General features: G+C 41.6%; 1 protein-coding gene across 1 annotated transcript; it reads left to right on the forward strand.

Annotated features, from left to right (window-relative positions):
* The first annotated feature begins 81 nt into the window (after nt 1–81).
* LOC145428493 (neoverrucotoxin subunit alpha-like) lies at nt 82–16260 on the forward strand. Its single transcript, XM_080300705.1, has 4 exons — nt 82–293; nt 5587–5760; nt 13015–13061; nt 13210–16260. The coding sequence occupies exons 1-4, from the start codon at nt 82–84 to the stop codon at nt 13746–13748; spliced, it is 972 nt and encodes a 323-aa protein (XP_080156831.1). The 3' UTR covers nt 13749–16260.
* Nucleotides 16261–17482: the final 1222 nt, after the last annotated feature.

Raw genomic sequence — 17482 nt, forward strand, 5'->3', positions numbered from 1 at the left:
GTTGTATCTTAGTATCTTTATGTTTTCTTTAAAAATAGAAAGTCAACATTTAATGTTGTGAAATGTATTAACAAACTCTACATGAGTACTTGTTTTATAGACTGTCTTTTATTTTTCAGACTGAGTGGCTGTAACCTGTCAGAGAGAAGCTGTGAAGCTCTGTCCTCAGTCCTCAGCTCCCAGTCCTCCAGTCTGAGAGAGCTGGACCTGAGTAACTCTGACCTGCAGGATTCAGGAGTGAAGCTTCTGTCCGCTGGACTAAAGAGTTCACAGTGTGCAGTGGAAACTCTCAGGTCAGGATTCAAACTTTTCCACAGATGATCATTTGAAATGTGATTTATATTATTGTATAAACAGGTAACCTTTATACAGCTGTCAAGTGAACTTTTATTCACATTTGAGTGGATAATTGGACTCTGAATTACTAAAAGTTGTTATAGTCATGTCTTTGTTTATTTAAAAAAATACTTCATGTACTGCCTAATTTAAAGATTTAGGCTCCTTTGGGCCCATAATATATATATTTGATTTCTTTGTGAATGAAATTAGGAGGATATTGGCGACTGCTGATTGGCTCGCTGTTTGTTTTTTATTCACAGTACTTAATTTTAAAGGCTGATTTCTCAAAATGAGATGTTTATCTTTTCTTCTACAACACGTGGAGCCACCAAATCTTCTTGCTTGATTTATTCATTACAGTTTGATTTAAAGAATATTAGACTCGTAACATAATAAATATATTTATTTCACTTCTTCTTGAGAGAAAGAAAGGGATGACTGGGTGAGCTCCAGTGGTTCATCCCAGCAGAGAGAGCGGCACACTGGGCTGCAAATGATCACAGTAGTAATGGCCATAGTTTGATAAAACAGGCAGTCTTACCCTGTAGATAATACAGGGTTCTGGTGCCGATGTGGGGGAGGGGAGTCGCCCGGTACTAACTACATACTACTAACTACCTCATCCAGATGTCTTCCCTACTAAACCTGATAAGAAGTAACTGCAGTAGCCTTATAGGTCAAATCAGTTTCACCTGTTAAAGTTAGCTCCACTATTAATTAGGGGTGGGGGAAAAAATCGATACTGTGTAGTATCGTGATATTTTGTTTGCTAATAATGTATCGATACAGGGACAGCAGAAATCGATATTTTGTTACAAACAATTTTTTCTCTGAAGTCAACATGCTCTGGAGTCAGAGCATGTTGACTTCAGAGCATGTTGATCCTTTTTCTGAGCAACAATCCTGACATTCCTTCACTGTCCAAATGTGTTTAACTTTTTTTTTGGCAGCAATAAACATGACAGTTTACTTATTTTAATTTAAGACATGTTTAATTTTAATTAAGTTTGAAACTTTTTTATTTAATGTAAAATTATATATTTTTTTAAATTTACTTTCAAATTCTTCAGTTGCTGAAGGGGCTGCATAGTTTTCATAAATTGCATAGTTCAGAATAGCTATAATTGTACCAGATGGTTGCATTCAGTTAAGTTGGACTAGACTGTAATACAAACCGTTCAGTTTGTCAACAATAAAACTGACTGAAATGAGAGAAAGACTGAGTGTGAGACTTTGATATTAGATAAAATGAATATTGATAAAGTTTACCTTTATGTGCAGAATTTAAATATCGCAAAATATTTTAAAAAATCGCAATAATATCGTATCGTGCGTTAAGTATTGTGATAATATCGTATCGCGAGTTGTATGGTGATTCCCACCTCTACTATTAATGGTGTCACTTGTTATTTCTGGGATGAGTTTAGTAGCCTGAACAGCTGCTTAAAGGAAAGTAATTAAATAATAAAAATAACCTAAGTCCGGGGGAACCTGCAAGAGCTGTTTGCACAAAGAATAATGCTCAGACTTTGAGGTTTTATCGTTTTACACAAGGTTTAAAAATGAATGTCCACAATTGAATTGCAGAAATTGTTATTGAGCTAATACTGATGTAGTTGTTATCTTTGGTAAGGAGAGGTTGGAGGAAGGATGAGCACAGTCAGGCCTAAAGATGCTCTTAATAATAATAATGGATTGCATTTATATAGCGCTTTTCGAGACCCTCAAAGACCCTTTACAATCCCACTACAGGGAGTGCAGAATTATTAGGCAAGTTGTATTTTTGAGGAATAATTTTATTATTGAACAACAACCATGTTCTCAATGAACCCAAAAAACTCATTAATATCAAAGCTGAATGTTTTTGGAAGTAGTTTTTAGTTTGTTTGTAGTTTGAGCTATTTTAGGGGGATATCTGTGTGTGCAGGTGACTATTACTGTGCAGAATTATTAGGCAACTTAACAAAAAACAAATATATACCCATTTCAATTATTTATTTTTACCAGTGACACCAATATAACATCTCCACATTCACAAATATACATTTCTGACATTCAAAAACAAAACAAAAACAAATCAGCGACCAATATAGCCACCTTTCTTTGCAAGGACACTCAAAAGCCTGCCATCCATGGATTCTGTCAGTGTTTTGATCTGTTCACCATCAACATTGCGTGCAGCAGCAACCACAGCCTCCCAGACACTGTTCAGAGAGGTGTACTGTTTTCCCTCCTTGTAAATCTCACATTTGATGATGGACCACAGGTTCTCAATGGGGTTCAGATCAGGTGAACAAGGAGGCCATGTCATTAGTTTTTCTTCTTTTATACCCTTTCTTGCAGCCACGCTGTGGAGTACTTGGACGCGTGTGATGGAGCATTGTCCTGCATGAAAATCATGTTTTTCTTGAAGGATGCAGACTTCTTCCTGTACCACTGCTTGAAGAAGGTGTCTTCCAGAAACTGGCAGTAGGACTGGGAGTTGAGCTTGACTCCATCCTCAACCCGAAAAGGCCCCACAAGCTCATCTTTGATGATACCAGCCCAAACCAGTACTCCACCTCCACCTTGCTGGCGTCTGAGTGGGACTGGAGCTCTCTGCCCTTTACCAATCCAGCCACGGGCCCATCCATCTGGCCCATCAAGACTCACTCTCATTTCATCAGTCCATAAAACCTTAGAAAAACCAGTCTTGAGATATTTCTTGGCCCAGTCTTGACGTTTCAGCTTGTGTGTCTTGTTCAGTGGTGGTCGTCTTTCAGCCTTTCTTACCTTGGCCATGTCTCTGAGTATTGCACACCTTGTGCTTTTGGGCACTCCAGTGATGTTGCAGCTCTGAAATATGGCCAAACTGGTGGCAAGTGGCATCTTGGCAGCTGCACGCTTGACTTTTCTCAGTTCATGGGCAGTTATTTTGTGCCTTGGTTTTTCCACACGCTTCTTGCGACCCTGTTGACTATTTTGAATGAAACGCTTGATTGTTCGATAATCACGCTTCAGAAGCTTTGCAATTTTGAGACTGCTGCATCCCTCTGCAAGATATCTCACTATTTTTGACTTTTCTGAGCCTGTGAAGTCCTTCTTTTGACCCATTTTGCCAAAGGAAAGGACGTTACCTAATAATTATGCACACCTGATATAGGGTGTTGATGTCATTAGACCACACCCCTTCTCATTACAGAGATGCACATCACCTAATATGCTTAATTGGTAGTAGGCTTTCGAGCCTATACAGCTTGGAGTAAGACAACATGCATGAAGAGGATGATGTGGACAAAATACTCATTTGCCTAATAATTCTGCACTCCCTGTATTCATTCACTCTCACATTCACACACTGGTGGAGGTAAGCTACAGTTGTAGTGGTAGGTTAGGTTTTGCCCAAGGACAAAATGACCAAGACAGAGAGAGCTGGCTCATCAGACAGACAAGCTCATCTTGTAACCTACTGGTTCGCTGGTCAGCACACCAGCTAACTAGCACACCGGCTAACTAGCACACCAGCTGACTAGCGAACCGGCTAACTAGCACACCAGCTAACTAGCACACCAGCTAACTAGCAGACCAGCTAACGGCAGCCACAAGCTGAAGGACGATTAAATGTAGTGGAGATATCAGAGATGACACTGGTGTGTCCGATTCACTCTTTAGCACTCCAGTCACTCTGGTGTGTCAGCCAGAGCACCACTGAAGGCCCAGCGTGTGGAATAAGGAGCTTAAGGTTTGGTTTGAGGCACTTTATTCTTTCACTGATTGATTCTTGTGGCTGTGATCACGTGTGTGGTTTCTTACAAAAAGGAAGTACACAATACAAATACATGACAAATAAGATGAATAGATAAGTTACATATCCAGTTATATGTACGTACATCAGTATAGCTAATATAGCCATATATAAGGACAAAGATCACAGTACTATAATGCAGTAATGTTAAACACAAAGGTGTATATCTACATAAATCTGTCCTATCAGTGATCAGGGTACTGTAGTATACTTCTACTACTTACACTATACAAACTAAACTGCATTAGTGTGACTTTAAGTTACCATCAGTACAGACGAACTGATGGTAGTTGTACAAAATAAAGGCTTTGCAATTATTGTGAAGGGCTTCCGGTTAAAGTAAGATCAGCTGATTACCTCATAACAAATTGTTTGCTATAGAATGCAGCTCCCAGTCTTCATTAATATCATGTACTATAACTCCCAGGTCTACAGAGAGACCAACAGCTGGTGCACGTTGTAACGCTGTGGCTGTCGTAGTCTCTCCTTTTTCTACAGCTCATTTGTTCTTCTTGTGATGGTGCGTCTTGAGGGAGGCTCATACATGCGGTCATTTGTTGATCCTAAGAACGTTCCTCAGACCGACTTCTTCAACAACACTAATCGGCCTGCAGTTTGTAGCTACTCACTTCACTGTGGCGTCTGTTAGCTTGTCTTTCTTTGGTTTATCTTGACTCCTCCCACTAGCTGAATCTACGTAGTCTGCCCAAGCCTCCCACCTCTGTTTGTTTGGGTGGTTTGTTTGCTGCCATCAACAGCGTGTAATGCATTTAAGTGATACTTCAGACATGAAGTACTGCGACAATAAAAAACTCAACTTTGCTTAAAAATACCTTTAGTTGTATCAACACTGCCCTCTGGAATAATTAGACTTTGGTGACAAACTGATGTGATCTCCATGTTTCCTTTGTTGGACTGTGGGCGAGTGTCAGAACTGAATGTACTGAGTAACATGTGGAGTTTAAATATGTGTCAGTTCCAGTTTTAGAGCTCTAAAGTGCAGCTATCATGTTAGGAATATGTTAGGAATAGACAGGAACACTGAGCACACTGAGGTCAAATCTTTATTTATCCAGTTCATCTGTAGGCTGAGCTCAGTCCATCCATTTAGTGAAATGATGTTTAAAGGTCTCCTTGTTCTGTGAGCGTGCACAGATCCTGAAGCAGAAAGCCTGGGTTAACAGAGAAATGATCATCACTGTGATGATGCTCACCATCTCTGACTGGGATTTGAGGTTTTGTCAAAGCAGCAAAGAAAGCCTGGCTATGTTGGACTGGGTGTGGAAGCAGCTCCCAGTTTGAGTTCAGGAGACAGACACCCTCTCTACTTTGACGATCAGCTTCAAACTTTCCTTTTTGATAAAACTTATAGTTAGAGCTGGATCAGGTGACCCTGAACCATCACTTAGTTATGCTGCTATAGAGATGGATAACAGATGGATTGTTGTTTTGTGTGTCTGCAGTCTGTCAGGCTGTCTGATCACAGAGGAAGGCTGTACTTCTCTGGCCTCAGCTCTGACCTCCAACCCCTCCCATCTGAGAGAGCTGGACCTGAGCTACAATCATCCAGGTGACTCAGGAATGAAGCTTCTGTCGGCTGGACTGAAGGATCCAGGCTGGAGACTGGACACTCTCAGGTATGGAGAGAATGTCTGATATAGGAGGAAGAGCTGGAATCATTTCCTGTGTCTTTCACTCACTTCCTGTTTGTTTCCTGCAGATGAGACATGAACAATCACACATGCAGGAATATTTTCAGGGACAGACACACTAGTCTAGCTGGATAGTACATGGATATTTATGTAGGGGGTCTTCAAGGAGTCTGTTTGCAGGAACATTAATGATAACTGATAAGTCATGTTGAGAGTTTCATTAAAAGTAGACTTACAGTTAGGTAATATTTGGACAGAGACAACATTTTGTAACTTTAGATACAAGTATCAGCCATGTGTGTGTTTCCCATGCTGTATGTCCACAGTCACAGTGACAGTCAGTGACACTGACAGAAGGATGAAACAAGGCTGTGAATCATTTCAGTCTGTGTGTGTGACAAAGAGGCAGACAGGAGCAGCTAACATTTGGAAATGGAAGCTTACTGGAAACACTACATTCACGGCTGAATTCACAATAGATTTGTTCTCAAGTGCACATTTAGCAGCTAATGCTAATACTGTTTTCCCTTTGCTTTCTACAGCAGCTATTGCTAAGTAGGCCACTTTGCTCCGCTAAGGATTTGTGTGACCATGATGGAGACTCTGATAAGCTAATGCTGCTAAGCTAATGCTGTTTATGGGCCCTGTTAGAATCAATATTTCATTCTCATTCTGTTGTTTGAGAACAATATTAACGTTTCACATCATTATAACACAAGAGAAAAGGGTATTGGCATTAGCTACTAGTGCTTATTCACCTCAAATTACCTTTAGCTGCTAATGGCAGCCTACTTAGCATTAACTCCTCACTAATATAATGCTAATTTACATCAAATTAGCATTAACTGCTCATATTGTTATAAGGAAAGAGAAAACGGTATTAGCAGTAGCGCATAATGCTAATTCACGTCAACGTAGTATTAGTTAATAATGGCAGCCTACTTAGCATTAACTGCTCACTAATATAATGCTAATTCGCATCAAATTAGCATTAGCTGCTCAAGTTGTTATAAGGAAAAAGAGAAAACGGTATTAGTATTAGCTGCTAATAATTATTCACCCCTAATTAGAGTTAGCCCCTAATGGCAGTCTACTTAGCATTAACTCCTGACATTGTTATAATGCAGGGGAAAAGAGTTACCATTATCGGATAATGCTAATTCTCATCAAATTAGCATTAGTTAATAACGGTAGACTTCGTATCATTAGCTGCTGTCATTCTTACAAAGCAAACAGTATGAGCATTAGCTGTTAATCCTTTTTCATCTAAAATTAGAATTAGCCACTAATGGCGTATTGTTAAAAAGTAAGAAAAAACATTGTTAGCATAAGCGGATAATGCTAATTCATCTCAAATTAGTATTAGCTAATAATGGCACCTGCTTAGCATTAGCTGGTCACATTGTTATAAGGCAAGAAAATATGGTATTAGCATTAGCTGCCAATTTCTATTTACCTAAAATTAGCATTAGCCACTAATGGTAGCCTATAGCAAAAACTTCTTAATGCTAAATGAAGTTAATTAATGCTAAGTAGGTTTAACTGAAATTAAAGTAGTGTTAGCATTAGCTGCTGATATTGTTAAAAGGTAAGATAAAACATTGCTAGCAGCAGCGGATAATGCTAACACACATAATAATTAGCATTACCTAATAATGGCAGCCTTCTTAGCATTAGCTGCTCATATTGTTATAATGCAAGGGAAAAGAGTTGGCAAAAACAGTGTTAGTATTAGTGGATAATGCTAATTCACCTAAATTAGCTAATAATGGCTACGTACTTAGCATTACCTACTAATATTGATATAAAGCAAGAAAATATGGTATTAGCATTAGCTTCTAATGCTTTCTCATCTAAAATTAGAATTAGCCACTAATGGCATCCTATTTAGCATTAACTCTTCACATCGCAAGGGAAAAATTTGAATTCAATAAAAAAAAAAAGTGTTCACATTAGCTACTTGTATTGTTAAAAAGTAAGAAAAAACATTGTTAGCATAAGGGGATAATGCTAATTCACCTCAAATTAGTATTAGCTAATAACGGCAACCTACATAGCATTAGCTGGTCACATTGTTATAAAGCAAGAAAATATGGTATTAGCATTATCTGCCAATTTCTATTCACCTAAAATTAGCATTACCTGCTAATGGCAGTCTACTTAGCATTAACTCCTCACTAATGTGATGCTAATTCACATTAAATTAGCTTTACCATTAGCTGCTAGCATCAGCCTACCTAGCACTAGCTGCTCACATTGTTAAAAGGGAAGAGAATACGATATTAGCATTAGCTGGTAATATTTATTCACCCCTAATTAGAATTAGCCACTAATGGCAGCATACTTGGCGTTAACTCCTCACATCGTTGTAATGCAAATGAGGCTAACTTGCATTAAATTAGACTGCTGTTATTAGCTAATGCTATTTAGCAGTAGCTGCTCACATTGTTATAAAGCAAAGGAAAACGATATGAGCATTAGGTTCTAATGCGTATTTGCCTTAAATTAGACGTAGGTGCTAATGGCAGCCTACTTAGCATTAGCAGCTCAGATGTTATAATGCTAGGAAAAAGAGTGTTAGCATTAGCCGTTCACATTGTTATAAAGTTAAGGGAAATAGTGTTAGCATTAGCTACTCACATTTTTAAAAAAAGTAAGTGTTAGCATTAGTGCATAATGCTAATTCATGTCAAATTAGCATTAGTTAATAATGGCAGCCTATTTAGCATTAGCAGATAATGTTGACCTTGGCCCACTGGAAAAGTTCAGAACTAAAGATTTAGGAGTGTTTCTCGATAGCTCTTTCTCATTTGAGAAACAAATGAATTCTGTTATTAAAACCAGCTGTAAGGTTTATATTGTTGATTGTCATTTATGCTTAGAAATATTTACTCATATATGCTTAGAGTTGTATAATCGATTGCATAATGATAGAGGTTTGATCCTTAGTAGTCTGTAAAGACTCTGTGTGCCTTCCAGAGTGCTCTGGCATGCACACACCACTTGGGGCCATGAGAGAGGTCGTACCCTCTCTTACTGATTTATGGTGTAGGACAGGGGTCTCAAACTCAATTTAGCTGGGGGCCGCTGCAGGCAGAGTCTGGGTGAGGCTGGGCCGCATTAGGTTTTCCACAAGAAAGGCATGGTTAAAAAATTCCAATCTTCTCAAATCTCTTTATTTTTATTTTTTAACACAAAATATTAAAAATAAATAAACAAATTAAGAATTAATAAGAAAATAAATCAATCAGTAATACATAAATAAAATAATAATAAGATATTTTTAGTCAGTGAACTTGTGTGTTTCTTTCAGTCTTCTATATCTGCTGTATTTAGATTGAAATGTCTGTATTAACAGTTCTATAACCTTCTTCTGAACATGAATGGAACACTGTAGAAAATGAACTGTTCTTCTGAACATGGCTTCTCTTGCCTACTCCTTGCTGCTAGAGACCTGGCAGCGTTTCCTCTCGCATAGCCGAGCCAGATTTGGCCTGAGGGAGGAAGCAGTTGCGGCCCTCAGTACGTCTTGAAGATGATCATCCGTAAGTCTGGACCTGTACTTGGACTTATTGAAGTTCAAAGTGGAGAAGAGCTTTTGGCACAAGTATGTGCTACCAAAAAGGCACATGGTCCGCTTGAACATTCGGGAAAGCCGAGGGAAACTAGGGCTCAATTCTCTCAAAAATTGTCCAAGCTTGTCTGCTTTTCCACTCACCTCCCTGAACTTTGCTTTGAGTTCAGAGTTGCACTGCAGCTCAATGAGCTCCATTTGAAGCACAGAAGGGGCATCTTGCACATCAAAGGAGAAGGGGTCCGCAAAAATGTGAAAGGTGGCTCTGTGTGTCTTGAAGTCAGCAAATCTGTGATCAAATTCCTCCTGTAGCCTCAAAATGACATCAACATACTCGTCAGCACTGAATGGTGTGCCTGCATCCACGAGTGCCTTGCATGCTGGGAAATGGCAAAGGTTTGTCTGAGAGAGCTGAGCTTTCCAGAGCGCCAGTTTTGTGGAGAATGCTCTCACGTTGTCATAGGCAGCACTGACAAGTTGCCCCTGGCCTTGTAACGTCTTGTTCAGTACATTAAGCTCATGTGTCATATCAACAAGAAAAGCTGAGTCCATGAGCCATTTGGGATCAGTTAGCACAGGAACACTAACTCCATCCTTCTCCATGAAGGCTTCACTTCTGCTCTCAACTCAAAAAGTCTCTTTAATACATTTCCCCTGCTGAGCCAACGTACCTCAGTGAAGTCGAGCACATCCCCATATTCTGACTCCATTTCCTCTAAAAAAGCACAGAACCTTCGGTGCTTTAAGCCCCTGGATCTGATTTGGTTGATGCATTTCACAACAATAGACATCACATTGTCAAACTTCAGGCATTTGCTGCAAAGGACCTGCTGATGGATGATGCAGTGCAGAGCAATGGCCTCCTCCACGCCTTCCTCTTCCAGTTTGTTTTGTGCCACCAGTCCATGTTTCCTCCCTGTCATTGATGGCGCTCCATCTGTTGTTATTCCAACAAACCTCTTCCATGGCAAACCAACATTCTCAATGGCATCACACAGCTTGTAAATATCTGCTGAGCGGTGGTCTGGCCATGCATTGGAATTACTGTGAGCAGCTCCTCCATCACTTCAAAACTGTCATCAACACCACGGACATACATTGGGAGCTGGGCAGTGTCGGTGATGTCTGTGGTCTCATCAAGAGCGACTGAGTATACACTGAAACATTTGGCTTTCTCACACAGTTGGTCATAAATGTCACTTGACAGGTCAGAAATGCGATCTGCTGCGGTGTTGGCAGAAAGGCTGATGTTGCTAAACTGACCTTTCTTTCCCGGACAGACTATATTTGCAGCCTGCAATATGCACTTTTAGACAAATGCACCTTCTGTGAATGGCTTCCCTGCTTTAGCAATCATCTCACTAACCACGTGGCTCCGACTGCTGCATTATTCTCTTTGGTTGCTTTCTTGGAGAAATCTTGCTGCCTCAGTAGATCTGTTTTAAGACTGGCAACCCGGTTCGCTCTCTCGTCTCCCTGGTATTTTGCATCCAGCTCAGCATGTCTAGTTGTGTAATGACGTTTCAAATTGTATTCCTTGTGCAGCGCAACTTTCTCTGTGCAAATAAGACAGGTCGGGGTGCCCCTGTGCTCAACAAAGAAATATTGCATTGCCCACTTTTCCTGAAATTGTCGGTGCTCATCACCAACCTTTCTCTTCACCGCAGGCTTTGAAAAAGACATGTTTGGGGCTATGTGACATTTATAATTCTACTTGGTGTCACTGTCGCATTGAAGTTTCAATCAAGCGTTTAGCCGACGGACGGGGAACGTCTCAACGCGTAGAGAACGTCATTTCTGCTTCTTTTTCTTGCAACCGTAGCACGGCGATCGGCAGATAAAAAGCCGGTAGCAGTCTCCTTTGTTTTTACGCTCGATGTTCATGTCTTTCATGACGACACGAACACCGTGGCGTTTGCAGATGGTAGAAAGTGCAGGGATAGCGAGCGCAAAAAAGGCGACTGCTCACGGCGCCGGGCTGTTGTTACAGGAGAAAGAAGCGGAAATGACACCGTGACATATAACAAATAACATCAGCTGTTTCTGATGTTAGTTGTTTTGACTGCTTTTACATTATATTGAAATATATGTAATGTTCATGTTTGCTGCAATGCAAACGCAGTGATGCAAATAAAAACATGGAGCCACAAATTACGGTGCGACCCTATAATTAGTCCGGGTTACCGGGGACTGTTGTTGCCGATGAACAGGTGTCGCTATGTGACTGCAGACTAAATTGGGCTGCATTGAGTTCATGACTTTTCTTTTATCCCGCCGCCTACGCATCACTGTGAGAGTTAATATGAGATCTCTCTCTGTGGAAAAATAACTTTAAATCCCACTGACGTGTGTATAAATCTATATACGTATAATGTCCCGCTGGGCAGCAACTTAAAAAAACAACTTTTTTTGAAGTGTTGTGAACGCAGCGCGCTGGGGCGAATGTCGGCGTTTGCCCAATAGAAAGGAGGAAGCCAGCCAGGCACAGGAAAGAAAGAAACACTCCAGGGCAACGCTGCTGGAACTTTGACTCATTGAGAAATGTTTCCCTGCTTGCATCAAGCCCGGCTGGTGTCCCCTGAGATCCATATCCCACCCTGATTGGTGGGTTAATTCAGCTCCGCCCACAACACTGTAAAGTGTCATACATTATCAAACTAACATTACATTTTCATATTAAGGTGGGGCCAAAAACTATCGTCCGGCAGGCCGCAATTGGCCCGCGGGCCGCGAGTTTGAGACCCCTGGTGTAGGAGGACACCTGCTCTGTGTCTGGTTAAGTATAAGAGCCCTTTGTTAGGGGGACCGCTGGACTCTTAGCACCAGCTTTGGGGTCACAGGGTCACATCTGGAACACACACACACACACACACACACACACACACACAGACACACACACACACACACACACACAGACACACACACACACACACTATGCACAGACTGGTACTCTTTGTTCATACCTGTGTAAGACGTCATAATGAACTTGTGCATATTCATGTAAGCTCAATAAAGAGCAGTGTTACGAGGGAGCAGACGAGAGCGACTGAGGTCAAGTGAAGGAACGGCGCTGTCACAGTTCTCTCCCTCATCAATTGTCTGGTTCCAGCGGTGGGTCTGTGCTAGACGACCCATCACCAGCTTTTTCCACTGGTTACCAGTACGTGGTAGAATCCACTTCCAGATCTGGTTGTCTTTAAATCTGTGAATGGATTGGCTCCATCTTATCTCTCTTTAACAAAAGAATCCAAGTGGAGCCCTCAGGTCTGCAGATAAGCAGCTTCTGACCAGAACTAGACGTAAAAACAGAGGTGAGCTTTATCGATGGCTGCAGCCAAACTCTGGAACAGTCGCCCTTCACATCAGGTCGTCACCAACACTGGACATTTTTAAAAGCCGGTTGGAAACACATTTGTACTCTGTAGCTTTCAATCCTGACCAGTCTTTATAGTCATTACTGTGTATGTTTCCTATTTTCTCTCTACTCTGTGCAGCACTTTGGCTCAAGCTGTTTTTAAATGTGCTGATAAATAAATGTAGATTTCTTTGAATAAAACAGTGGAGCCGAGCTTTGAGCTCAGTGTGTAACAGTGTGTGTGTGAGAGCCATGTAATGTCCATGTGTGCATGCTGACTGTGCTGCTCTGACCCCCCTCCTCCTTTCAGGGTGGAGCCTGCTGGAGTCCGATGGTTGAGACCAGGTCTGAGGAAGTGTAAGTGTGTTTTTAATGGGATTCATGAAAACAAAGCAGCACACATTCAACCATCTTCATCATGTCAGGAGTCATCATCAAAGTGTCAATCAATGAACAGATGATGGATCAATAACTGCAGCTGGATTGTGTTTGTTCTCTCCATCAGATTCCTGTCAACTCACAATCGACACAAACACAGTGAACACAAAGCTCCAACTGTCTGACAACAACAGGAAGGTGACACGTGTGGAGGAGGTTCAGTCATATCCTGATCATCCAGACAGATTTGATTACTGGGAACAGCTGCTGTGTAGAAATGGTCTGACTGGTCGCTGTTACTGGGAGGTCGAGTGGAGAGGAAGATTTGAGATATCAGTGAGTTACAGAAGCATCAGAAGGAAAGGAGACAGATTTGACTGTTGGTTTGGACACAATGATCAGTCCTGGAGTCTGGTCTGCACTGATGATGGTCCTCGTTATGTCTGGCACAATAAGATACAAACACCCATCTCCTCCTCCTCCTCCTCCTCCTCTGTCTCTAACAGAGCAGCAGTGTATGTGGACTGTCCTGCTGGCACTCTGTCCTTCTACAGAGTCTCCTCTGACACTCTGATCCACCTCCACACCTTCAACACCACATTCACTCAAACTCTTTATCCTGGGTTTACAGTCTGGCATACTGGTGCCTCAGTGTCCCTGTGCTGATCCAACAGACAGTTTCCATGACTGCAAGTGTTGAGTGGAAAAATGCTACATTGCATTATTGCATCCTCTCACCACAGGAGGCGCTGTTGGCACCACTGATTGCTGATCAGCTGTTCTCTGATGATCTGATTGATACTGTGAATAACGGGACTCACTGAACTCTGTGACACAGTGAAGATTACAGAGTTTAACTTCACCCTTTAAGACTGACCACAGAACCAAGTCCGCCAGAGCTTTTGTTATATTTTTACATGCTGTGGAGCCATTTGTGGGAGCATTTCAAGTTGCTATACATCAATACAACTGTTATAGCCCTAATTTTAATAATATGTATGCATTAAGTCCATAGTAACTACATAAACTGCAAAAACAACCTCTGCTCATCCATCTCTGTGTGTATCAGGATACATTTGGTTCATAATACACAGAAAAATCAGAGTTATTACCTGTAATAAATGTGAAAGATTCCTGCAGTGATAACCAGGCAGGACTGAAACACATCCAAGCTGTCACCACGGTAACAGCACCGCCCATCCACAGGTGAGGGGAGGAGCAAAAAGAGGGACTTTGACCATTTTATACTAAAAACACTCAACTAATGTTTCTAATATGAAACAAATAAGCCCACATTAATGTGAGCGTTTATTAAATAATAATAATGATGATTTCCTCCTGATCTCATTTCCACAGCAGAGAAAACTGTGGTGTATATTGAGGTGGAGGGTGTGGTCTGTGGCTCAGGTGTAGAGTGAGGGTGGGGTGCACCACAGCAGCATGCTGGGACTGCTGAGGGTGGAGGAGGGAGTGATGATGACATCAGAGCTGCAGCACAGAGACCAGTGAACACACAGTCTGTTCATCTTTGCATAGATACAATATACAGCACAATATTGAATGACAGACACGCTGTGGGAGCTTCCACAGATACACTGACGTCAGCATCCAGAGTCCTCCTGCTGCTCCCCCCTCAGAGCCCCGTGATCAGCACCAACACATTCAGTTAGATGACAGAGTCCAGCTGCAGCTAGAATCAGCTCCCCTCTGTGAACAACAGCACAGCGTCAGTGTTTCACACTCAGTGAAAGGAGGAAACAGCAGAAGAACACCATGTGTGCTACGTTTCCCAGGACACACTACAAACTGCACAAATACAGAGCAGCACGTGGAAGGACCTGGAGCTGCATTTACAGAGCTGCAGACAGCGTGATGTCCTGTATGGACAGGTGGAAGGAAGCAAGTCCTCAGCTGGAACACTCGTGTTTGTCCACAGACAGGAAACACAGCAGGAAACTTCCTCACAGAAGTGCAGCTCATGGATAACACACTTCCTGTCAGTCAGAATGAGGCTGCAGCCAAACACAGAAAGGTGTTTTTGTCCAGATGAGCCCAGAGAAGAAACACGAGTGTTCACAGACATCAGAAGCTCAGAGAGGTGAAACATGAGGTTGGAGTCCTCGTCAGCATCCAGAAGAGCTGCTGTGAAACCCTGAGTACTCATGACAGACTCTGATGGCACAAACACATCATGATTCAAACAGAAAGACAAACATGGAGCTCCTGATCCTCCTGCATGAGAACAAGCTGACATGAGCGCTGTGTCTGAGAGTGTCTCCCTGTCACAGTGACAATAACACAGCTGCTGCTCACAGTCATTAAACTGACCTGAGGTCAGCTGTGCTCCTTACATATGAACCATGTGACCTCACATCAGTGCTGTGGATGACTGTAGTCATAGAAGAGTAGAGCTGTAGCAGGTGGTGTGAGGAGGAGGTGGTGTATTCTAGTTAACGCAGTACTGAAACACTCCAGCAGAGGGCGCTGTTAAGTCCTTATTGTAACACAGTTACTGTGTGCAGTTAGACTTCATACATAATCTGCACTTATTTCCATCAGACATGCTGTCAGGAAATGATTGGTTTCTATTGATTCTACTTCCTGTTGACTCGTTTGATGACAGTGAAACAATCACAGCTGATTGTGTGATGATGTAAACTGTCACTGTTACATTCAGTGTGTGTGACATAATGTTAGTGCAGGCTGATAACAGCCTGGTTCTGTTAGAAACACATGAACGTGTCCATAGATCAGTGTGTGTTTAACATGAGAGCTTCAGCCCTGCTGATGTGTTAAATAAAGACATGCAGGAAAACTGATGAGACTCTGAAATAACTCTTTATATTTATAATGTAACTCTGCATCAAAAGAACAACAAAGGATCCCAGACAGGTTTCTGTGAACAAAGACCATTCTGATGTTTCTGTGTTTCTAACACTTTGACATTATTAGTAAACAGACTGCAGTGAGCAGCATTTATAAAGAGCTTCTATATAAAGATATGACAGCTGTTTGACAAGTTTATCACTCTGTGTTTGGACCTGATCAGTCCAGCTGTTTACTTGAAACATGTTCATTTACCTGTTCTGTTATATTCATGTTCTTGTCTCTGTTGAAAACACATTTTAATGTCCCTCAGATTTTTCTCCCAGATGAATAAATATAAAAATGACACAAACTGACTGCAGCTACTTTTTGTCCTTTCTGTCAAAAACCTTCATGTGACTCATGAGAGACACGTTTCAGCTGTTTGTGACAGATCAGAGGCCAACAAGTCATTTATAACACTTTCCATCATTGTTTAAAGTTCTCAGTGTTTCTGTGTTGCTGCGTATAGGATCTCCCAGCATCATCACTGTGCTGTCCAATCATTGTGTGCGAGGTTACCCTTATAGTGCGATGTGTGTTTGCACAAAGAGAAGCATGTGTGTCAAATATAAATAAGCACAGAACAGAAACAGCTGCTCGTTTCTTCTGTTTAGAGTCAAGTTAGTGTTTTGTGTCTTTGTTTGAGGCCTGATGTCGAGCAGAGGTGTGTGTAACTGCACTGCTCTGTTATATGTGTGAAGTGTGTGCTTCTCTTCAGCATCATCTTTGTCACTGCTGATTCCTTTGTGTCATCATGTGTTGAGAAGAGAGAACAGTTATAACAGAGGAGCAAAAGGAAGCCCTGAAATCTGCATCAACAAGGAAGTGTTGGCTCACCAGTGATCCCAGCAGAGCCACTGGTTTGGCTCCAGTTGTTCTAGATTCAATGATGTTGCTGCTACAGATACATGTCAGCATCTTTATTGAATTTAATATGAAGCAGAAATGGTGTCATTAGGAGAAGAAGAGGAGAACAAGTCCGGCGAGGAGGCAGCAGCTCTTAAAGATGAAACAGCAGCTCAGCCCTGAGCTCAGAGAGCTGCACATGAAAAAGCTCCTCAAGCAGATCCTGTCAGAGGTTTGTCATCAACAGGAGGAACTGTTCACATCATAGGATGAAGATGCTGTCAGCTGGATGAAGAAGGTTATTTAATGCAAACGTTCACACTGAAGTCAAATTGTTGTCGTGTTGAACAGATTCATGTACTGATCGTCTCCAGAATGTTAGAAGAGCTTCAATGAATCATTAGAAACAACTTACAGCTGCACAGCTGTGTCAAACACATCTGTGTGTCATTGTGGGATTGTTGTGTTTCTACATGTGACACACGTCTAAAACATGCACACAATCTGAACACAAACAGGGACTCATGTGTTCCCACAGCCAGATGCTGAGAGCCATTTCCTTGTAGTCCTGTGTCTACATACATGAACCATTAGATGTTATTGGAATGATTGTCAGCTCTGATAGTTTCATGTGTGTTTAGCTGGACGCTGTTTGATCCTCGACATGTTTAAAGGTGTCCAGTCCT

Source organism: Astatotilapia calliptera, chromosome 4 (assembly GCF_964374335.1).
Source record: "Astatotilapia calliptera chromosome 4, fAstCal68.1, whole genome shotgun sequence".
Lineage (NCBI taxonomy): Eukaryota > Metazoa > Chordata > Actinopteri > Cichliformes > Cichlidae > Astatotilapia > Astatotilapia calliptera.

Excerpts from the sequence above, each read along its gene's own strand:
- LOC145428493 (XM_080300705.1), top strand. The coding sequence starts at position 82 with ATGAGTACTTGTTTTATAGACTGTCTTTTATTTTTCAGACTGAGTGGC. Across the intron at positions 294-5,586 it reads TGTGCAGTGGAAACTCTCAG|TCTGTCAGGCTGTCTGATCA; the intron begins GTCAGGATTCAA and ends GTGTGTCTGCAG. Across the intron at positions 5,761-13,014 it reads TGGAGACTGGACACTCTCAG|GGTGGAGCCTGCTGGAGTCC; the intron begins GTATGGAGAGAA and ends TCCTCCTTTCAG.